At 43.8% G+C, this 24373-nt stretch overlaps 1 protein-coding gene across 1 annotated transcript in view; it reads left to right on the top strand.

The window, feature by feature from the left end:
• Positions 1-24373, top strand: part of LOC123506849 (WD repeat-containing protein 75-like) — a 210289-nt gene that overhangs the window by 38827 nt on the left and 147089 nt on the right. Inside the window, 4 exon segments of the mRNA XM_045259203.1 lie at positions 9522-9716; positions 11468-11571; positions 11706-11887; positions 12212-12367. Coding sequence (XP_045115138.1) covers positions 9522-9716; positions 11468-11571; positions 11706-11887; positions 12212-12367 — 637 coding nt within the window.

Here is a 24373-nt window from a genome sequence, read left to right on the forward strand (position 1 = left end):
AGTTCCTACTTTTGTATCAAATTCAATTGCCTGTTGTACTCAATAACACAAAGAAATATGCTTTTATAAGGAAAAAATATTTTTAGCATTTTTGACAGGTGATTTTTCCCCGCTGTAACAGACGAAAGCAAATCAACCCCCCGTACTTTAAGTGTTAGGCAAACTTCCCACAAGAAGGAAAGACAAAATTCGATAGACACAGTTGAAAGAATTCGTCCAGGCAAGGTGCAAGCATGGAAGAACAGCTTATGAGAACAATAGGAGGGACCTCATCAGGTCCATAAGCCTTCCAAGGGTTTAGGCCAGAGACGGCATGGTAAACATCATTACGAAGAACTTTAATTGTAGTCATGAAATAGTCAGTGGGAGGAGAAGAGGGAGGAACAAGTCCAGAATCATCCAAGGTGGAGTTGTTAACAAATGTTTTAGAGAAGAGTTCAGCTTTAGAGACAGAAGAGATAGCAGTGGTACCATCAGGATGAAAATAATAAAGGAGAGAGAGAGATAAAGAAGTAAAATTATTGGATATGTTTTTGGCCAGATGCCAGAAGTCATGAGGGGGAGTTTGAGTTTGAAAGATTTTGATATTTTCTATTTATGAAATAGTGTTTTGCAAGTTAAAGAACAGACTTAGCATGATTCTGGACAGATATATAAAGTACAGGCAACCCCCGCTTAATGGAGGTTCACACAATGAAATTTCACTTCAACGAAGGTTTAATTTTACTACCATCTGCTCATTTAACGAACACCAAACTCACTTTAACGAAGTTTTATCCAGGTAATTTTTTCCAAATTTGATAGGCCCGCTGTATCACGCAAGCCGACAGACTTTTGAATAAACCAGCACCTCTCGTGGACAACATGCGCACCACTTACTGCCCCTTTTCAAAACAATAACAGCGTTGGCAGCAGCTCGTCTTCCCTCACTCAATTTACCACCAAAACACCTTGCAATGTCACCTAGTGTTGCTAAGAAGATCAGGAAGTCTCTTACTCTCGAATTGAAGCTGGATATTATTCACAGACACGAGAGAGGCGAGAAAACTAATAGCATTGCTCGCCACCATCTTGACTCCATCTACTATCTCTACTATTTTCAAGTCAGCAGACTCTATTAAGAAGGCTGGTGAGACTGTATCTTCCTTGCAAGCTAAAAGAACCACCTGAACTCGTGACTACAATGGATAAAATGGAAAGCCTTGTGGAAATGTGGTACATAAGTTTTGTATGTGATACAATGATGCGCCCTTTGTTTATATTCCACAGGTTGCCGGTTAGTGTCTTTCCCGTTTCACTCTCCCTCCCTTCATGAACTTAACCCGTACAGCGTCAGAGACGTACTAGATACGTTGGCTACTTTGAGCAAATCTGGCGTCAGAGACGTATGAGATACGTCGGCGAGCTTCCTCGTGTTTTCGGAGGTATTGCGACCTCAAAACCTACCATTACACTGCCATCATGCACTGTAGACATTGCTCATGCTGCCTCCTCGTCCCTGCTAACATGAATGCTTCCTGTTTTTATTTATTACATATCTGAACTTTAGCAGTTTCTGCTGCCTTCAGCTCAGTATAGCGGTAAACTGACGCCTCAACTCCGCTAATATGAACGCAGCGTAATTTCCATTACTTACTCTCACCATTTCAGATGTTTTTGGTAACTGTTATATTGTGGTAGTGGAAACTTTGTATGACATAAATAAGAATTTTTCAATCGCTTTGTTATAAGGAAAAACAAGTACATATTACTCGGAAAATATTTGCACCGCGAAAGGCAACACTTCCTCGCGAAATCTCGTGTCTATTTTTAGCCACAAACACTCCCAAACAGCAAAACATGACATGTTGTTTTTCTTTCAACTCAGGAACGATATTATGCATGTGTCCAACTCGGGGATTGACTGGTGAGAAACGAGGAAGCGAATGAACTAGTCACATAAGGCTTTGCTAAGTCGCTAACCTTAGCGCAAAACATCTCGCACCAATTAATACCACTTCCAGTCAGGTCTGGGAGGAATGACTGTCATTTTCATTTGTTTCACATCATTTAAGACTGGTTTAGCAAAAAAAAAAAAAAAAAAAAAAATCCATGATGTGGCCAGCGCTGGCTAAATCACAGTCTCAGATCTGCTTACGCTGTACGGGTTAAGATCATCACCATTATAAAATTACTTGCATACATACATTAGTGTACATTATAATAACTTAAGTTAAACTGCCTAAATGTTTAACTTCATAATTTTTATTTTCATTAAAACTTTCACTGTACTATGATGCACTCTTGCTTTGTTTACTCTCAATGGAAGTTCAAGTCAGGGGTTAAACTTGTTATAATCGGTTCGCTTAACAACGTTTCTCTTAACAAAGGATTTTTTAGGAACGTTACCCCTTCGTTAAGGGAGGGTTGCCTGTACATGAGATTCAGGAGATGCTAGGCTCATGTACCTTTTGTGGGCAACATCTCTATTATGTATAGCATGAGAAGAGGCTGTTTTAAACCAAGGTTAAGAAGGTTTAGGTTGAATAAAAAAGAATGAGGAATGTATGCCTCCATGCCAGACACTATCACCTCTGTTATGCAGTCAGCACACAAAGAAGGGTCTCTGACATGGAAACAGTAATCATTCCAGGGGAAATTAGCATTAGTGGGTCCCCCCAAACTGGCAGAGGTATAATGCTAGAGGCACCTCCGCTTTGGGAGATCATGAGGATGAATTGGAGAAATAGGACAAGATACAGGAATGAGATTGTAGTCAGAGGAACCCAACGGAGAAGATAGGGTAACAGCATAAGCAGAAGAATTATAGGTAAGGAAAAGATCAAGAATGTTGGGCATATCTCTAAGACAGTCAGGAGTATGAGTGGGGTGTTGCACCAATTGCTCTAGGTCATGGAGGGTAGCAAAGTTGAAGGCTAGGTCACTAGAATGGTCAGTGAAGAGAGAAAAAGCCAAAGCTGGTGAGGAACATTGAAATCTCCAAAGATGGAAATCTTCACAAAAGGATAGAGGGACAGAATGTGCTCCACTTTGGAAATTAAATAGTCAAAGAAATTACAATAGTCAGAGGGGTTAGAGGAGAGATAGCCAGCACAGATAAATTTAGTTAGAGAGTGATTATTGAATCAAAGCCAGATAGTGGAAAACTCAGAATCTTCGAGAACGTGGACACGAGCAAGTTAAGTCGTTGTGTACATTGACACAATATCCAACTTTTGAGTGAAAATTACGATAGAGAAAGTATGAGGAAACAGAGGAAGGGCTACTGTCAGTTTCCTTAGACAGCTGTGTTTTGGTGAGGAAAAGAAGATGAGGTTTAGTAGAGGAGAGATGGTGTTCTACAGATTGAAAATTAGATCTGAGACTGCAAATCTATTAATGGTGGTGTTCCTCAGGGTTCTGTTCTGTCATCCACTGTCTTTCTATTATTCATTAATGACCTTTTTAACCAAACTTCTTGCCCTATCCACTCGTACGCTGATGATACCACGACCTTTCAGAGACGACCAACCATTCAGGAAGTCAACAGATCACGCAGGGACGCCACAGAACGCCTGACTTCTGATCTTTCTAAGATTTCCGATTGGGGCAGAGAAAATCTAGTAGTTTTTAATGCCTCAAAAACTCAATTCCTTCATCTATCAACTCGACACAACCTTCCAGACAACTATCCCCTCTTCTTCAATGACACTCAACTGTCTCCCTCTTCCACAATGAATATCTTTGGTCTGTCCTTTGCTCATAATCTATAATCTTAACTGGAAACTTCACGTCTCGTCTCTTGCTAAAACAGCTTCTATGAAGTTAGGTGTTCTGAGGCGTCTCCGCCAGTTTTTCTTGCCCCTCCAGCTGCTTACTCTGTATAAAAGCCTTATCCATCCCGTTATAGAGTACTCTTCACATGTTTGGGGGGGTTCCAATCACACAGTTTTACTTGATAAGGTGGAATCAAAAGCTCTTCATCTCATCAACTCCCCTCCTCTGACTAACTGTCTTCAGCCTCTTTCTCACCGCCGGAATGTTGCATCTCTTTCTATCTTTTATCGCAATTTTCATGGTAACTGTTCTAATGATCTTGCTAACTGCATGTCTCCCCTCCTCCTGTGGCCTCGCTGCACAAGGCTTTCTTCTTCCTCTCATCCTTATTCTTACCAACTCTCTAATGCAAGAGTTAATCAGTACTCTCAATCATTCATCCCTTTCACTGGTAAACTCTGGAACTCCCTCCCTGCATCTGTATTTCCGAATTCCTACAACTTGTCTTCTTTTAACCCCTTCAGTCCGGGGACATATATATACGTCATGGTGGCTATACGCGCCAGTCCGGTGACGTATATATACGTCTAGAAGCCTTACCTCCAGTCGGGACGACATTACGCCTTGCGGCCATAAGCGTTTTAGATGAGTGTACTCAAGAAAACCAGCAGTCATTCGTTCTCTTACATATGTATATTATCTAGGAAAATGAACATATGTAACTATTATATCGCAGACAAGAATAAGTTTTCGCATGAAGGTTTATTTTTTCTCTGTTTCGTCAGCTTTAGCAGCCACAGCCACCAGCTTACAGACGGAGAGAGAGAGAGAGAGAGAGAGAGAGAGAGAGAGAGAGAGAGAGAGAGAGAGAGAGAGAGAGAGAGATCATGTTCATCACCTCCATCCTCCACTGTCTGGTGATAATTTCTCTCTCTCTCTCTCTCTCTCATAGTGTTTCCATTCGTAGTTTTTTGCAGGTTTTCGCGTGTGTGTGTATTTACCTACCTAGTTGTATTTACCTTGTTGTAGTTTTACAGGGCCTGGGCTTTATGCTCGTGTGGTCCCGTCTCCATATCTACACTTATCCAATTTTTCTTTAAAACTATGTACATTCTTTGCTGATACCACTTCCTCACTCAAACTGTTCCAAGTCTCAACACATCTTTGCGGGAAACTAAATTTTTTAACATCTCTCAGACATCGTCCCTTCCTTAGTTTCTTACTATGCGATCTTGTGCTTCTTAAGTCATATTCTTCTCTCAGGATCAGTTTCTCATTATCCACTTCATCCATTCCGTTAATCAATTTATAAACTTGTATCAGATCCCTCTCTCTCTCTCTGCTCCAAGGTTGGTAGATCCATTTTTAGTCTCTCCTCATATGCCATCCCTTTAAATTCTGGAACCATTCTTGTAGCCATTTTTTGTAGTCTCTAATTTTCTTATGTGTTTTCTTTTTATGGGGAGTCCACACAACTCCTGCATATTCCAATCTAGGTCTTATTTTAGTACTTATCAATTTCTTCATCATTTCCTTGTCCATATAGTGAAATGCTACTCCAATATTCCTTAGCAAATTATACATCTCTCTGAAAATTCTATCAATATGGCTTACCGGTTGATTATTTTCTTCCATTGTCACTCCCAAGTCCTTTTCCTTTTTTACTTTTTCTAGTTCTACTCCATCTCCCATCTTATAGATTCCCACTGGTCGTCTTTCACTTTTTCCCATTTCCATGACATGGCTTTTGTCCACATTGAATTCCATCTCCCATTTTTTGCTCCATTTCCAGATCTTGTTTAAGTCTTCCTGTAGTATTTCACAATCCTCTTTTGTTTAATGACTCTGCACAGTTTCGCATCGTCCGCAAACAGATTTATGTAGCTGTTCACTCCTCTGGCATGTCATTTATATATACGAGAAAAGTATTGGTGCCAATACTGACCCCTGTGGCACTCCGCTGTCTACTGTTCTCCACTTGGACTTCATATCTTTAACTATCGTCCTTATTTCTCTCCCCTTAAGTAATTCTTCATCCATCTCAATGTGCTTCCTTTTAAGCCACCCTTCTCCTCTAACTTCCATAGTAATCTTTCATGTGGCACTTTATCAAAAGCCTTTTTAGATCTAAATAAATACAGTCAACCCATCCTCTCTCTCTTGTACTTTATCAACTATTCTAGAGTAGAAACTCAATAAATTTGTTACACATGACCGACCTTTTCTAAAACCAAATTGGCTATTTGATAATATTTTGTTGTCTTCAAGAAACTCAATCCATTGCTTCTTTATTACTTTTTCACACATCTTGCATATTACACTAGTTAGTGATACCGGTCTGTAATTTAAAGGTTCTTCCTTCCTTCCGCTCTTATATATGGGAACCACCTCAGCTCTTTTCCACTCCACTGGCACTGTTCCATTTTCTATTGAGCATTTTATGATGTTGTATATTGGACTTGCTAGTTCTTCCCTACATTCTTTCAGTATTCTGCCTGAGACTTCATCCGGTCCCATTGCCTTTTCCTCATCTAGTTCCGTCATCAACTTTTTATTTCAAGCTTGGTTACTTTAATCTCTTTCATATAGACAGTCTCTATTACCCTGTGGTCTTTCAAATTTGGATTCCTTAGTAAAGACCTCATGAAATTTACTATTTAACAGTTCTGCCATACTTTTTGGGTCTTCCACCATTCCGTTTCTCCTTTTAACCTTTCTATTGTTTCTTTTTGTCTTATTTTTCCATTTATGAATCTGTAGAACAATTTTGGTTGTTCCTTACATTTTTCGACAATGTCCTTTTCATAGTTCTTTCTTCTTCCTTTCTCACCTTAGCATATTCATTTCTTGCTGTTTTGAAGTTTTCCTTATTTTCTGGATTTCTGTTTCTTCTCCACCTTTTCCATGCTCCATCTCGTTTCTCCTTTGCCCTAGCACATCTTGCATTAAACCAATCTTTCTTTCCTTCTTCTTTAGGTCTATATTTCGGGACATATTCCTGACCCCAGTTTTGTATATTTCCAAAAATAAGTTATATTTCTCTTGAACCGTTAATGAGTTTTCCATCTCCTCCCAGTTTACGTTTTAAAATAGTTCTTGAGATTCTCAATATCAGCCTTTCTGTAATTTAATCGGTCTCCTTTGTATGATTCATCTCTATCTTCCTTTCCTTCTTCTATATCCATTTCTAATATTACATGGTCACTCTTTCCCAATGGGCACTTGTATCTTATATCATCGTTAATTGGTATATCCCTTGTAAAAACTAGGTCTAATCTTGCCGGCTCATCGTTTCCTCTGAATCTTGTGTTTTCCTTTACTCTTTGGACCATCAAATTATCTATCATTAGGTTCAGGAATCTATCTCCCCAGGCATCTTCCCCCATACCACTTTCATAATTTTCCCAGTCTACCTCTTTACAGTTGAAATCTCCTACCAATATCACTTGTGTGTGTGTGTGTGTGTGTGTGTGTGCTGACATATTGAAGCTTCTCTCTCTCTCTCTCTCTCTCTCTCTCTCTCTCTCTCTCTCTCTCTCTCTCTCTCTCTCTCTCTGTCTCTGTCTCTGTCTCTGTCTCTCTCTCTCTCTCTCTCTCTCTCTCTCTCTCTCTCTCTCTCTCTCTCTCTCTCTCTCTCTCTCTCTCTCTCTCTCTCTCTCTCTCTCTCTCTCTCAATTTATTTCGCATTTGACAGGTATATGTTGTCATTTGCTACACATACTGGCATGCAAATGCTAGATATATTAGGGGACTCTTTTCAACAATAAATAACAGTGTTTACCGCAAATGAGATGCTTCACTCTGATATAAGACGCTTTAGACTATCTGTACAGACAGAAATATGACAATTCATGATTGCCATATATTGCGCAAATTTCTATAAGCTATATGGTCTATTCATCTTTCGTCATGGAGGGCAAGAGGGTGAAGGTGCCCTTATACCAGGTGTCGGAGCTGGAGTACTTCATTTTAGTAAGTACATAATTCATTATATGAAAACAAATTATATATTGTACTGTATATATTATGGAGGCTTTATTTTATCTTTCTCTTTCCACAAGTCTGAGGATCCTGGTGGGGATGAAGTAAAATTTTGTATTGTTTTCCTTTTTAGCATAGCAATGGGAAGTGTATTGTAACATACAAATATTTTTACATATCCTGATATATAGTATGTGATGAATATATTGAGTTTATGGCTAAAACATTGATTATTCAATACTAAAGCTTCAAATCTTGGCGCGCGCGGGCCGCCCGGATGGAGCGCGGTGCGTGTTTTCTAACTTTTGGGGCGAATGGGTTAAGAGGGAGGTATCGAGGCATTTGCTCCTCAACTTTGGCTGATGCTTTTACACTTTTTAGAGAGCCAATGCTCAAGTGGGCCTTTTTTTTTTTTTTTTTAATCTTTCGTTTTTTGCCCTTGGCTGGCCCTCCTCCCTACGTTAAAAAAAAAAAAAAAAATGTTACAGAAATTAATGAATAAAAAGTCAAGGGAGGTATCAAGACATTTTGGGTCACCACCGGGAGAGTAGTCCGACCTGGGAACATTAGCCTAGTCAGTGGACGTTATTGTCTCTAAAATGTGAATCGCCTATATATAGCTTCTGCCGCCTACTGGTGTGCAGCATAAATTTAGTTACACCGCATTTTGTTACGTTTTGACAGCATCTTTATATAGACTCTACCGCAATTTCGCGCCGTGTTTACAAGTTTCTCAAATCAAACTTTAGGCTTTAAAGTGAAATTTCTTTATATGTTTACTAGAATAATGGAGTCACTCACACCCACATTAAAAATGTGTCCAGGACTTGTGACCTGGATGTGGTTTCCTCCACCCTCCCAATTTTTTTGTTTTTGTTTTTGCTTTTTCAGTTATGTGATGGTTTCCTCTTACTAACTCATCATCTAAATCATGCGCTAGAATCAGCTGTAAATCCTCATCAGTGATTCTCCTCCTTGTAGGAAGCATGGTTGTGCCTAAAATTCCCAAATATGTCCAAGAAATAATACTATATTGGTGGAATGACAGGCAGACAGGAGCACTCCACCCTGCCTGAAAGCTGGGAACAGAGTGTGGTATGAGTGTGAGAAGTCACGTACACCAAGGCCACTCTTGACTTGCCAGTTATCATTTTTGTGGCTCGGGGGCACTCACACGTGGCCGTCTATATATAGTCGATGCTTAGAAATACAAGGGATAAATTTTGAGACGAGTCTATATATAGTCACCCAAAATTTTTGATACAATCAGGACCGTCTATATATAGTTCCACCGCCGGCTAAGGGTTAGTGGTCACCTCCCCAAAAGGGGACTCCAAGGCTGGATTTGGAGTTGCCATTTTAAATTTTGAATTTAAAGAGTGAAGGGTGTGTATGTGTGGTAAGTACATGTAGTTTTGTGTGAAGAGGGAGAGTTGTCTTTAGAGGGCAGTTTGTGACTGCCTCCTTGAGTTGTGAGACACAAAGGGAAACATTCAGTGAGATCACAATTAGCTTTAATGTAAAATTTACAGCACCCTCTGAACTAGTGCTATTAGATCTTACTGGGAGTAAATTATCATTTTGGTAGGTTTCTACTACCTCCTCCATATTTTACTGCCTCCTCCATGATTACAAGTGTATGAGCTTATGGGCTTGAAAATATTTGTTAAGGCCTTAACTGTGATTTTTTAAATTAAACATTGACAGTTTCATTAGCCTTTTATTAACTTAAAGAATCTAGAGTTCATATTCAAGATTTCACTAACATTTTTTCATCACCCTAGAAAATCAATCTTGGGACATCATCACACCGCCAGTCCAAGGTGGTGTCCTTTATCCTATTCGGGGAGGACCAGCAGCTTCTGGTGTTGGTGAACAACAAGGGCTTCAAGGTGGGCCACTTGCTATACTTTACTGCACCGTACTCCAGCAAACCACCAGTCTTCTTGGCCAAAGATGCAGAGCTGGGTGTGAACAAGGTAAGCTTAGTGAATGTGAAGAGTGAAGATGCTCAGTAAAGTGGGGAGTTGTGCTGCTTAGAAATGAAGGTTACACTAAACTTGTAGTATAAGGAAAAAAGGCAGAGAGAGAGAGAGAGAGAGAGAGAGAGAGAGAGAGAGAGAGAGAGAGAGAGAGAGAGAGAGAGAGATGGGGGTGGATGAAAGTGAAAGCTTGAGATGGAGAAATTCAATAAAATGAGGTGAGAGCAGAGATGTCTATTGCAGCTTCTCTGTTAAAACAGTTCATGCTTAGTCTTTTTCTTTATATATATATATATATATATATATATATATATATATATATATATATATATATATATATATATATATAATTATATATTTATATATTTGTATATGTTATGGCCTATATACAGTGGTACCTCGAGATATGAAATTAATTAGTTCTGGAGTGGCTTTCATATCATGATTTTTTCGTATAATGAGTCGCGATTTACATGTAAATTGCCTAATTTGTTCCAAGCCCTACGAAAACACCACATTAAATTTTATAATAAGGGTAAAACCAGAATGAAATAAGAGCCAAGTACATTTGAATCATTCAATATACCTAACCTAACCGTTAATACCTGTAAATGAAGTAGATAATAGAACATAATGCAATAATGAATGAAAAATTATAATACGAAAATGATACGAAAATGTTGAACCTCACCTTTCGAGTGAGGCGATGTCTGAAAGCAAAAGTGGCGGCAGAGGAGGAGGGCAAATGGCAGAAAATATAGAAAATGGCAGGAAACATTAACACTTAACTTTAGCAAATGCCGAAATGAAATACTGGCGGGATACCAACAAAACATGCGACTGATGAATGATGAGAAAGATTCGGCTAATAGGAGAGCAGGATCACGGTACTGAGCATGATGGGAAAGATTCTAACCAATAGGAGAGCAGGATCTTATGGTGCGTTTATGGTGCGAACTTTAAAATTTTCTGAGCGTGGGAATTTTGAGTTTTGTTTCGTATCTTTTGTATGCTGAGTAATTTTTCGTAATATGAAGCGAAAAAATCTTTGCATATCATTTCGTAAAATGAAATTTTCGTATACAGAAGCTTTCATATCTCGAGGTACCACTGTATATGTAAAAGAAGCACTTCAGCTTCCACCTATTAGTGGCACAGGTAATTTTATTTATAGTGATACCCATATTAGGGCATATATTACCACCCAAAGGCATCTTTGATGTAACTAGAAGCTGGGTATCATGGTGACATGTAGGTAACTTTAAACCAATCGACAAATGGTACTCTTTCAAGGCAGTACGTGGTGGGATTCAAACCTACGTGTGGAAGTCTACCCAATCCCATGCTCACAACCTTATCCACTATGCCACCGCCTCCCTATTCACAACATTGATCTACTGTGTGCCAACATAATTCACCATAATGTCTGCCTGTCTAATTGCCATCACAGTGCTTCATTTCTCTTGTCTTCCTACACTCTTGATCTAAACCTCTACTGCAACATTATTAGGCTTGAAGAAAATGCCAGAGTTGAATAATGAAAATAGGGGGGATATTTTGTCTTTATCCTCCATTCCACTTGCTTTCATCTCCTTGTTTTTCAAAAAAACATATCGGCCAGCAGTACTTTCCACTTCATATATCATCATTTCTTTCAATATCTATCCATTCTTCAGCAGTAGAAGTAGATAGACTGACATCATTCTCTTCTCACTGTGAATACTTACTGATTTTTCTTCTTTGAACAGCTGGCGGTGTCTGGCACAGGGGAGCATATTGCCTTCATCTCTCACCATGGGCTTATCGTCCTCACAGGAAGTGCCAAGTCAGGGAAAGAAAGAGCGCGCATTAAGTAAGCTGTTGAAGAATTCCTTTTTTTTTGTAAGAGTACCAGAGAGTGTAGAAACATGTATGGTTGTGCTGTTAAGTAGCCATGATGGTGGTGTAGCTTCTTGCCAGCAGTTGATGCATGTACTATCCTCTCAGGCACATGGTTGGCGAGCGGCCCCTGACTTGCCTTGCCTTCCACCCGAGCCAGGCCATCATAGCCTCTGGGGACATGAGTGGCCGCATCATCCTCTGGTACAACATCACCAGCACTCGGCCTGTCCGCCGGGAGCTTCATTGGCATGAAATGCCTGTTGCTGACCTAAGCTTCTCTGCATTGGGTGAGTACCTGTACCACTGAGGAACATTTATATGGTGATGAAGTAAGAGGTAATATTAACAATGCTATGCTATTCTCTCGCTGAAATAATGACTTTCTTGAAAAGTATAGCAACATCAATCCTTATTCAAGTTATTTTTCGTTTGCATTCAATAGACTTAAAGAAAAATTTTACATAGATACTATAAAAAGAGAGTATGTGTACAGTAATATTGTTTTTCTTGCTAACAAAATTATTTTAGATTAAATTACAAAGATAAGTGTAAAAGATAGCAAATGATCATTGTAAAAATATTGCAACAATGAAAGTTTTCACAACTTACAGGTAGTGAACTGTACAGCGGTGGGTCAGAAAACGTCCTGGTCAAATGGCAGCTCACCTCCCAAAGGAAATACTTCTTGCCGCGCCTTGGCCTGCCCATGAGGTTCATCACCACCGACCTAAAGAACAACCTCATCATCACAGCTCACCTGGACAATGGTGTTTATTCCTTTCTACTTTTGTAGGAATAAGTTATGCTAAAATTCTGACATATTCTCCTCTTGTCTTCCATTTGAAACATTTATTAAATCTTAACATATGGTGATTGTTAATAAACAATCATATTGCTGTGTGTGAGGATCCAGTGATCATTCTGGTAATCATGATTTCTATCACAGAGACCTATTTTTCATACAAAAAATTAGCATTTCCACTCTTTTATTTATTTCCTTCCACCAAGATTAAAAAATGTAATTTTTAATGTTAAAATTAATTTCTTCACTTACCTGTTTTTCATACAAAAAACTAGCAGTTCCACTGTCTCACTTACTTTTGTCTGCCGAGATTACAAAAATTTCTGCCTGGCGCTACGCCTGCCAGCGTGGTACCCGGCGCTGCTGATGGGATCGGCTGCGCTGCCCCTCAGTTAATTTTCATGAGCATTGAAACAGACTGGGAGAAGAAGGGAGGGCACCTGTTTTTGTATGAAAAACAGGTAAATGAAGAAATTAATTTTAGCATTAAAAATTACATTTCTATCACAGACACCTGTTTTTCATACAAAAACCTAGCAGACTCCAATATTTACGGAGGTGGGAGTCGACAAGATGTGGCAGGCGTAAAGGGTGAAATAACTGTCCGTTGTGGATACACTAACCCGTGGTAGAGGTTGACGTGGAGAAGAGGGTGCTGGAGAATGCAACCAGGTGCATGGGAGCACTCCTTGACCCATGTGCCTCAAGAATTAGAGCCCTAGGTGACCAGTGGTGAGTGTCCTAGGAGTGTGCATATGCCTATGACTGGAGGGGGGAGCTGAGGAGAGAGCCCCATCCCAGCTACTGACCCTATACAGGTACCAGGGCTGTACAAACAAGCCGCCAAGAAGAGCAACCTTGAGCGGACTTCCAAGGTCTGTGCATGGCCAGGCGAAGGAGTTAGTCAACCATATGTCCAGCAGCGACCACTGGACCCAAGGCGAAGATATCCCCCTCCTGTCTTACTATTTCCCGGAGATAATGGTCAGTGAAGACCAAAGGCGTCTTCCAGCTTCTTCCCGTAGGAAGAAGGAAATTGCTGCTTTGGACATAGGTCTGGAAGGACATTTAACAGCAAGAAAGAGGTTGTGGGGTCTTGTAGGCGAAGCTGTCCTGTGCAGGAAGTGACGAAGCTCCCGAACGGGACATAGGAGTCTCTCCACATCCTCAGAACCCAGAACTCCCAAGGAGTACTGTGGGTGTCCGTATCCATCTTAGCAATAAATTCAGGAAGATAAGAGATCAGCAGATCCTGTCCCTGTCAGCTCGTCTTGTGAGAGAGTGCTTGGATCTCTGTACCAAGAGCAAGCAGAAAAATAGACTTTCTAGTCAGGTCTCTGATAGACGAGAGCTGCAGAGGTTCAAAGGGAGACTTGGTTAGGAAGCGAAGAATGACATCCAAGTTCCAGGAAGGCCGAAGATTCCTGCTAGGCCTCTGTGGCCGGGAAGAGCAGGCTCTGATAATAAGCCTCAGCACCTGGTCGTTGTTGAGGTCCAACCTTCTGATTGCCAGGATGCTGTTAAGCATGGCATTGTAGCCCTTGATAGCAGAGGTGGAAAGATGACAATTCTGACACAAAAAAACAAGAAAATCTGCAACTTTCTGGACTGTGGGGTTAGAAACGGTATGCCCGTTGTCCTTGCACCATTTCCTGTACCTCTTCCACTTGTGCTGATAGTTAAAGAAGTTGAGGGCCTCTTATCATGCGCCAATAACTCCGCCACCTTAGAGGAAAAGCCTCTGTGTTTCACGTATCGCTTGACAGTCTCCACCCTGTCAGCTGAAGCCCGTGGAGACCGCGGTGGAACCTGTGGGAGTGGGGCTGAGTCAAGAGGTCCCGCTGAAGCGGAAGTCATCGGGATGGCTCTCGTGACGCCTTCAACAGATCTGGAAACTACTCTCTCTGGGGCCAGAACGGCGCAATCAAGATGAGCCTGATATTGCTAGAAGCACAAAGTTTGTTGAGCACCTTCCTGGTGAGAGAAAAAGGAGGGAAGGCATACAGGTCTTGGTTGTCCCAATTGTAAAGAAAGGCATCCGTTGCAATTGCTTCGGGATCCCGAAAAAGAGAGACAAGGTTCGGGATCCTGTAGTTGAGACGCGTGGCGAAGAGATCGACAGTCGGGTAGCCCCATACCCGCCACAGTTGACGGCACACGTCCATGTGAAGTGCCCACTCCATGGACAGAATCTGCTGTCACCTGCTGAGGTAGTCAGCAACCACGTTGTTGGAGCCCCATACAAACTGAGTCAAAATTCCCATCAAATGAGCCTCTGCCCAGTCTAAGATCTCCCGAGCCTCGTAGTTGAGGAGAGTGGAGTGGGTACCCCCCTCCTTGCTCAGGTACGCGAGCGCCATGGTGTTGTCGGAGAAAACCGCAACAACAGAATTCCGCAGCACGTCCACAAAGTGTTGGAGCCCCAGGCGAATCGCCCTGAGTTCCAGGACGTTGATATGGAGGGACTTCTCTTGGGTGTCCCAGAGGCCACTCACAGAATCCTGAAGGAGAGAAGCCCCCCACCCTTCATTTGAGGCATCCGTAAAGAGAAAGATGTCCGAAATAGCCAGATGGAGGGATTGACCCTGAGCCAAGTTCTGGTCCTCCACCCACCACTCCAGGTCCCGGCGACTGTTGAGGTCCCAGCATACAGGATGGTCGTTCGCCATCGTCTGCCTGTCCCACTGCAGGTTCAGCTGAATCTGAACAAGGCGCATTCTCCTTCTCGATCCTGGCACTAGATGAATGAGGGAGGACAAGTGCTCGAGAAGTCGCAACCAGTCCTTTTGCAGGTGGGGACGGACAACTGAGGAAGGAACGAATTGTATTTTGTAGGTCGTGTATCCTCCCATGCGTCGGGAAAACCCTCAAAGGAGGAGAGCGAATCAACATCCCGAGGAAGATCTTCTGCTCTGGAGTCAAGGAAGACTTCTCCCAATTTATGTGAATCCCCAGAACTGAACAGATGCTGATGAAACAAGCAGTGGCTCTTCGAGCCTTGTCTGCCGATGAAGCTAGGACTAACCAATCGTCCAGATATCGGAGGATGCGGAAGCCCTGATGATGGAACTCCGCCGAGACAGGGGCCATGAGACGAGTGAAGACTTGAGGGGCAGTACAGAGGCCGAAGCAAAGAACTCGAAATTGTAAGTCGCAGCCCTCCCAGGAGAAGCGCAGGAAACGCCAGCTGTCTGGATGGACGGGCACCTGGAGATAGGCGTCCTTTAGATCGAGAGACACCATCCAGTCGTCCTGTCGTATTGCAGACATGATGATTCTGACCGTCTCCATCTTGAACTTGGTGGTGACGACGTACTTGTTTAGGATGGAGAGGTCGATGATGGGTTGGAAACCTCCCGAGGCCTTTGGAACGACAAACATGTGGCTGTTGTTACGTTCACCGGTTAAATGGGTAAGATTGTCATCAGGGAGCCGGTGAACAATAACAATAAAAAAAAAACACTGCAGGTTCAACTGGTGAGGAAATGCAAAGGGGGACACTTAAGAAACTATTTAATAACTCAATAACAATGAAACTGACATACACATATAGATATAACATGAAACACATGAAACTGACATACACGTATACATATAACACAGAAATAAATACAACAATAAAGAACCCAACTTAATACCTAACAATAATACTAATCCTATATGGAGGCAATGTGGAAAAAATGGGACGAGGGGAAGTGATACTTATGAGGTGTCGCTGTGGTGAAGTGCTGGGTGAGATGGATCCCACGGTAGTCCAAGAAGCATTGTGTTCACTGGTTGAGGCCTTGACCTCGACTCACTTCCAGAAATCAGGGAGCTTGCTTAACACTTCTGTGGAAGGGGAGGTGGAGAGGTGGCGAACGAGGTAGGAAGCGGAGGAGGTGATGGTAGTGGAGTATGTTATGGACGGGCCGTAACACTGTAAAAACCCGGAGTAGGGGGTGCTTCCTCTATGGCAGCCTTGGCCCTTAGTTGCTGGATCTCCAACCGAAGTGCTTGTTCTTTGAGTGATCCTGGGGCATAGCCTCTGGGTTCCTTGAAGTGGGTTGTGAGTGGCGGGGATGCAGAGAAGGGAATCCTGTAGCCTTCCCTTAGAACGTCGAGGATCCACGTCTCTGCCCCTATCATTAGCTACTCCTCCCACCTGCGGGCTAGACAGCCTGCAACTGCCCCCTGGGGATGAAGGGCGTCACTTCCGAAAAGGCTTTGCCTTTCGTTCCCCTCCTTGCACACCAGAACGAGAAGAGTGAGAGCCGTCAAACCCACACTGGGAGTCCCTGGCACGAGTGGAGAAGGAAGGTCTGCAGGCGGTAACAGCAGAAAGCCTGACAGCTGTGGAGGTAGAAGGTCGGGGACTATGCTCCACCAAGGGCGTGCCTGGAGCAGGACGTGGCCGGGCAAGAGCTCTGAGTGCGGCCTCATGTAGCGTCCTATCAGCATTGCTCTTCAAGGACTGTAGCGCCACCTGAAAGCGGTCCTCATCAAAAAGGAGAGGGGTAAAAGTGGGAGATCTCCGAAGCATGCCTTTTTCGACCTGTGAGAAGGATAGTCTGAGTCAGCCGAGGTAAGCCTCCCTCCTCCAGGCCCGCAAGTTGGCAATGACATAAGTCAAGTCCCTGCAAGCGTCATTAAGTGCCAAACGTACGGCTTTAAAGAGCTGCTCCTCCAAGTCTAAGAGGGATGCAGGGAGGTTACGAGCCGTCAGAAGATGCATGACCCCTAAGCACCAAAAGGAGTAGTTAAGGGCGTCTCTAGACCTGGCGACCACCCCCTCCATCCTGGCCACCTCCGGGTGTTCACGGAGGATGTGAGGCTCTCTGGCACTAGGATGCAGGACGGCGTGGAGGTTAGGACTAACTAAGGCATCCTTCCCGTAAACCTCCTGACCTGCCACACTGTAAATCTTAGTGAACCTGCTTGAAGGATAGCCAACTGAGGTTGGTTTCTTCTCATTAGCCTTCAAATAAGCACTGTCGGCTTGCTCCATGAAAACCCTGACAGGCTGTGCCCTTTTTTTTTTTTTTTTTATACCATGTGGGCTTTTCACGGGAATTTATGGACTAAAGGGGGTACTTTTTAGGGTACCTCCTATCTCAAAGCCCACTCGCTAGGAAACTGTTGCCCTGAGTGAGGAAGCCCAACCTGGCACTCAGACCGTGGACAGGATTCGAACCCGTGCGCTTGGAGACCCCTCGGATCCCAAAGCACGCATGGTTCCACTGTACCACGGCGGCCCCTTTCAAGGAGCATGGGTCCCTTTCTTGTAGGTGAGGTGCTGGTACCTGGGGCCACAGGGCGTTCCAGGTCAAACCGCTTGCCCATTGCATCCTCAAAAACTGAGTCAATGTAGTTCATCATACGATGGTACATGGAGGGGCCATGAGGCGGGAACTCATGTCCCTCATCCCCCTCCATGCCTGTTGGTAACCCATCATGCCTCTTTGAGTTGCGGCATGCCCCGTCAGGCCCCGGAGATGGTGAGTCAATGTAGTTCATCATACGATGGTACGTGGAGGGGCCATGAGGCGGGAACTCATGTCCCTCATCCCCCTCCATGCCTGTTGGTAACCCTTCATGCCTCTTTGAGTTGCGGCATGCCCCGTCAGGCCCCGGAGATGGCGAGGCCCTTGAATCCTGCCACCCAGAACAAGAAGGGTGAGGAGAGCCAAGCAGGACACGCCAATCATAAGCATCTGCCAGAAAAAGATCACCTCCAGGACAACGGCTGTCTGAGCGTGTCGGGTCATGCCGAGGAGGAGACACATCAGCCGAAACAGAGGCAACATGACTACTGTGAAGACTTGTATGAGCAGGACAGTGAGTTTGTTGGGCCATAGGGGGGTCGTCAGACACTGGGCCCCTGTTGGCTGAACGGACAGAGGAGGCAGCCCGTGGGTAAGGTGTGAGCATGCCATCCTGTGGGCGGGGAGACAAGGCAAAAGGGCAAGTGTCTCTCCCGGCTGGGCCTTCACCCAAGGCCACAGTGGGGGAGCAGGCCTACCGCGCCAACCCACCTCCCCCAGTCCCCTCCACTGACCGGTCCCGAGAAGGGGGGCATCCGGACACCACTGAGGTGGGCCAGAACTTCTTGATCATCCGAGCGTCATCCTTAAGGGGACGAGAACGCTTAAGAGGCACCTCTAGTCCTTGGACAGCCCCCCCTGGCCCCCTGATTTGGTGTGACTGCACACACCTTTTTGCGTCAGGACTCTGGGGGGGACGGGACACTGAACTGCATCAGGTCCGGGTGCAAAGACAAGGGCACAGCTGGAAGACAGGGGTCAGTAGCGGGGAGGGGCACAGAACCACGCAAATCTCCTATCTAAGAAGCAACAAGAGAGTTGACTGAAGCAAGCACCTCCTCCTGCCAGGACTTCAGAAACAAAGAGAGGTCAATAGCAACAGGAGGCTTACTGCCCTGCTGGGAAGCCGAATCCCCAGCAGATAGCTCATCCTGGGACAAAACACTAACGTCCTGAAACGAAATCTCCAAGCTGCCATGAACGTCAGACAATACAGAAGCAGCTGGTGAAACCCTTGTCCCCTGAATAGAAGGAGGTGCTTTAACAGACTGCAATGTGCTTACGTCACAGGAAACATTACAAAAAGGGGCAACAGAACTATGTGAATGTTTTGCCTTGGTGCATCTCATGCGCCTCAAACCACACTGGTACTTTTACGCGGCAAGGACTTTATCACTGCTCCAAGTAGAACACTCATCACACCTCTTACCTGGGTTGCAGATATCTCTGCAATTAACACAAACAGAATGAGGGTCCTGGAGGAAACTGCCCAAGACCCTGGTGCAGTCTGGTCTTGAGCAAACCCTTCTAGAAGGCTAAGAAGATGACTGAGAGCCGGAAGAACCAGGCGAGGAAGCAGCCCCATCCATCAGCAAACTACTCTCCCGAGTAGCAGCAGGCTGCTCTGGACAAGCTTGCTGCCCATTAAGGTCCTCTGCCATGAAAACACGAAGAAACTGGCAGAGAAAGCACTTGAAAAGTTCAAGAAGCGAAACAGGGACAGAAGTGTGGCATGTGTAAACACAATGCTCGCTGAAAATTACTGAGGGCCAGCGCAGCCGATCCCATCGGCAGCGCCGGGCACTGCGCTGGCAGGCGTAGCGCCAGGCAGAAATTTTTGTAATCTCGGCGGACGAAAGTAAGTGAGACAGTGGAACTGCTAGTTTTTTGTATGAAAAACAGGTGTCTGTGATAGAAATGTACTACGCCTGGCAGTGCGGTACCCTGGGGCTGCCAAAGGTATCAGTTGTGCACTGCCCCAGTTAATTCTTGGCGCACATTGTGGCTACACACCCGTTTTTATCCACGTTTTGCCTTCCTTCTATATCTGGTACTTCTACTTCCTCCTCTTTCCTTTGTCATGGAGGAGGACACCCACGACCACCAGGCTGAGCTTCCTGCCTCTGCTCTGGAGAATGTTTTGTCAATTCGTAGGGATTCACTTGATACTCATGGCTCCTTTAACTCCCAGGCTTCCACAAGGTCTTCCAGAAGGATTTGCTTAAGACCGGCACACACATGGGCCTTGGGTAGTTTCCTCCACAACCGTCATTCAGTTTGTTTTAGAAGTAGGGATATATGCAGCCTAGGTAAGAGGTGTGGTGAGCATGCTAACTGTAGCAGTGAGAAAGTGCTTGCTGCATATAAGTATCAGTGCAGTTTGGCTCACAAGAAGGTTGCCAAGTCCAAGTGTAGGCGAAAGTTTGCTGACCCACTGCTGCAGTCACCAACCTTGCCACCTCTCCCTGTTCTGGAGGCCAGTGATTTGTGATCTCTGGCCACCTTCTGTTCTTTGTGACACCCCTTGGGGCTCAGAGGTTTTGGCCACAGATTATAGTGTTTTGTTTCTGAGTGGGCTCACAGCAGACAATTCTTACTCACAGAAGGGCTTTAATCTTCTGGTTACTCTTGATCTTTCTTTGTTTTTAAAATCTTGGCTAGATTAGGTGCTTGCTTCTGTTAATGATCTTGTTGTTTCTCAGTTAGGAGGTTTATGTAGTTCTGTGCTATCTACTATTGACCCGTCTTTTTCAGCCTTCTTCCTTGGACCCAGACCTGATGCAGTTCAGTGTCCTGTCCCACCAGAGTATTGATGGAAAAAGATATGTGCAGTCACACCGGGAGGCAGGCAGAGGGGCAAGCCCTTTCACAAGTGACAATCTTCCCCACCAGGGGATGGTTGCAGGCTGTTTGGCCCAGAGGTGGGAGGGGTGGCTCCAGATAGGGACAGAGAAGTGGATTCTTGACATCTGAGGGAAGGCTACAGAATCCCCTTCTCTACCCCTCCACCCCTTACCAGCTACTTCAAGGACTTCAGAGGCTATACCCCAGGATCTCTCAAAGGACAAGCCCTTCAGTGGGAGCTCTAGCATACCATAGAGGAGGCACCTCCTATCCTTGGCCTCTACAACCATATGTTCATGGTTCCAAAGGTCCCTGGAGGCTTCAGGCTCATCATCAACCTTTACATCTTCAACACCTATATCATCATCACCAACTTCAAGATAGAGACAGTCAGGACAGTCATGTCTGCAATATGTCAAGGTGACTGGATCATGACTCAAGATCTGGAAGACACCTACCTGCAGGTCCCTATCTACCTGGACATTTCTTGCACTTTACCTGAGAGAGCATCCACTTTCAGTTTCGGGTGCTTTGCTTTGGTCTTTCTACTGCCCCCACAAGTCTTTATTCGTCTCATGGCTCACATCTCCGCAGATTCCATTGCCAGGGCTTCCACATCCTCTGTTATTTGGATGATTGGTTGGTCCTGTCTTCATTGGTAGACAAAGCTCAGAGAGCCACAGTCTGTCTCACTAGCATGTGTTTCTCTTTGAGGATTCCACAAGATGGTTATTTGCTCCCCCCTTATTGTGGGTTTTCCTGACACAGGGGAGGATGCAAAATCTGGAAGACACAATTGTCTCCTTCCTCTGCTGCCAGCCACCCCATACAAGGAACTGGATGAAACTTCTCAAACAATTGTCTTCTCTCATTGATATAGTTCCAGGGTCAAGGAGAGTGTGCTTTCAACAAATCCAACTCAACCAACAGTGGGACAGACCTTCAGTGGCAGACGCAACAACTTAATACGCTCTTGAATATTTCGAGTTTCCACCATCTGGCTTTGACTCAATACTCAGATTTATCTGTGCTGTCTATCTCTCCTTTAACTCCTCTAACTACAGTAAGCCCTCGCACTTGGCAAGTTAATTAGTCTGGCGAAACTACCGCCAAATGTGAATTTCGCCAAGCACGAGTTCTTTATACCATATAAATTGCCTAAAAAATGCCTTAATCAGTCTTTGGTCATTGCCAAAGTCCCTCTTTGGTCCCTAAAATACTGTCTTTCAAGCTGAAATAAAATCATTTGCCTTCACATATTAGAATACATGTACAAAACAGACAAATAAACAATAAATAAAGCTAATAAGACATGATATAAAGGCTGTAACTCATGTTTTTCCACCCGTTTCCCTCGCCCACTTTCGTTCTTGCCACCACCATCATCGTCCTTACCCACCACCACCATTGTCCTTACCCCCCTGGTACCGCCTGTTGCGCTGGTAGAGGCCATGTTGGCGGTAAATTGCCAGAATTCGTTCCCATGCTAGTAGAACAGAGGGTAGCACAAACAAAATGGCTGAAAGGGATTCTCACACTGCATTCTGATAGGTTTAGAGAGAAGTCTGACATCACTGGGGAGCTGCGTGGTTCACTGTGCAGCCACCAGGGATTCGCCAAGTTTGAATTCAAATTGCCAAGCGTGCACTCGGTGGTCCATAGCCACCCTACTGCCAAAAGTGAATTTCGCCAAGCTGAGATATGCCAAGTGCGGGTGCTTACTGTATAGTAAATTCTTTGACTATTTAACGTCCAAAGTGGAGTACATTCTGTCCCTCCATCCTTTCATGGAGATCTCCATGTTTGGAGATTTCAGTGTTCACCACAAACTTTGGCTTTATTCACCCTTAATTGTCCATCCTGGTGAACTAGCCCTCAGCTTTTCTTATCCTCCATGACCTAGAGCAACTGGTGCAACACCCTACTCATATTCCTGACTGTCTTGGAGAGATGCCCAACATATTTTATCTTTTCCTTACTTCTAATCTTTCTGCTTATGCTGTTACCCTATCTTCTCTGTTGGGTTCTGATCATAATCTCATTTCTTTACTGTGTCCTATTTCTCCAATCCCTCCTCAGGATCTTCCAAACCGGAGGTGCCTCTGGCATTTTGCCTCTGCAAGTTGGAGGGACCTGAGGAGATATTATGCTGATTTTCTTTTAAATAATTACTGTTTCTGTATCAGAGACCTGTCTCTGTGTACCGAACGCATAACAGAGGTGATAGTGTCAAGCATGGAGGCGTACAGTCTTCATTCTTTTTCTCAACCTAAACTTTCCAAACCATGGTTTAACACAGCCTGTTCTCATGCTGTACATTACATAGAGGTTGCCCACAAAAGGTACTTGAACCTTCCATCTCCTGAATCCCATGCACTTTATATTTCTCCCTAGAATCATACCAAGTCTGTTCTTCAACTTGCCAAACACTCCTTCATAAATAGAAAATGTCAAAATCTCTCAAACTCAAACTCCCCCCATGACTTCTGGCATCTGGCCAAAACTATCTCCAGTAATTTTACTTCTTCATCTTTCCCTACTTTATTTCATCCTGATGGCACCACTGCCATCTCATTTGTCTCTAAAGCAGAACTCTTCTCTTAAACCTTTGCTAACAACTCAACCTTGGATGATTCTGGGTTTGTTCCTCCCTCTGACTATTTCATGCCTTCAGTCAAAGTTTTTCATAATGATGTTTTCCATGCCCTCGCTGATATAAACCCTCAGAAGGCTTATGGACCTATTGTTCTCAAGAACTGTGCTTCTGTGCTTGCACCTTGTCTGGCCAAACTTTTTCAGCTATGTCTATCGACTTCTGGCTTTCCTTTTTGCTGGAAGTTTACCTACATTCAGCCTGTTCCTAAAAGGGTGACTGTTTTAATTCATCAAACTAACAACCTATAGCTTTAATCTCTTGCTTGTCTAAAGTTTTTGAATCTATCCTCAATTGGAAGATTCTTAAACATCTCTCACTTCACAATCTCCTATCTGATTGTTAGTATGACCTCCCTCAAGATTACTCTACTGGTGATCATCTGGCGTTCCTCACTCAGTTGTTGTCATCCTCTTTTAGAGATTTTGGTGAAACTTTTGCTGTCACTTTAATTTCATTACTGCCTTCTTACAGTTTATATCTTTCTCTCTGCAACTTTATCTAAAGTTTCTTTTCACACTGTTCTGCAGCCAGAGTTGATGGCCACTGTTCTCCTAAATCTATTAATAGTGGTGTTCCTCAGGGTTCTGTCCTGTCACCCACTCTTTTTCTATTATTCATTATTATTCTTTTTAACCAAACTTCTTGCCCTATCCACTCCTGCAGTGATGATACCACCATACATTTTTCTACTTGCTTTCAGAGACGATCAACCCTTCAGGAATTCAACAAATCATGCAAGGACACCACAGAATGTTTAACTTCTGATCTTTTAAGATTTGTGATTGGGGCAGAGAAAAGTTTAAAAGCAACAAAAACTCAGTTCCTCCATCTATCAATTCAGCACAACCTTCCAGATAACTATCCCCTCTTCAATGACGCTCAACTGTCTCCCTCTTCCACACTGAATATCTTCAGTCTGTCCTTTACTCATAATCTTAACTAGAAACTTCACATTTCATCTCTTGCTAAAAACAGCATCTATGATGTTAGGCATTCTGAGGTGTCTCTGCCAGTTTTTCTCGCCTCTCCAACTGCTAATTCTGTACAAGAGCCTTATCTGTCCTTGTATGAAGTACTCTTCACATGTTTGTGAGGTTCCACTCACACAGTTTTGTTAGATAGGATTGAATCAAAAGTTTATTTCTCATCAACTTCTCTCCTCTGACTG

The sequence above is a fragment of the Portunus trituberculatus genome, chromosome 21 (assembly GCF_017591435.1).
Source record: "Portunus trituberculatus isolate SZX2019 chromosome 21, ASM1759143v1, whole genome shotgun sequence".
Classification (NCBI taxonomy): domain Eukaryota; kingdom Metazoa; phylum Arthropoda; class Malacostraca; order Decapoda; family Portunidae; genus Portunus; species Portunus trituberculatus.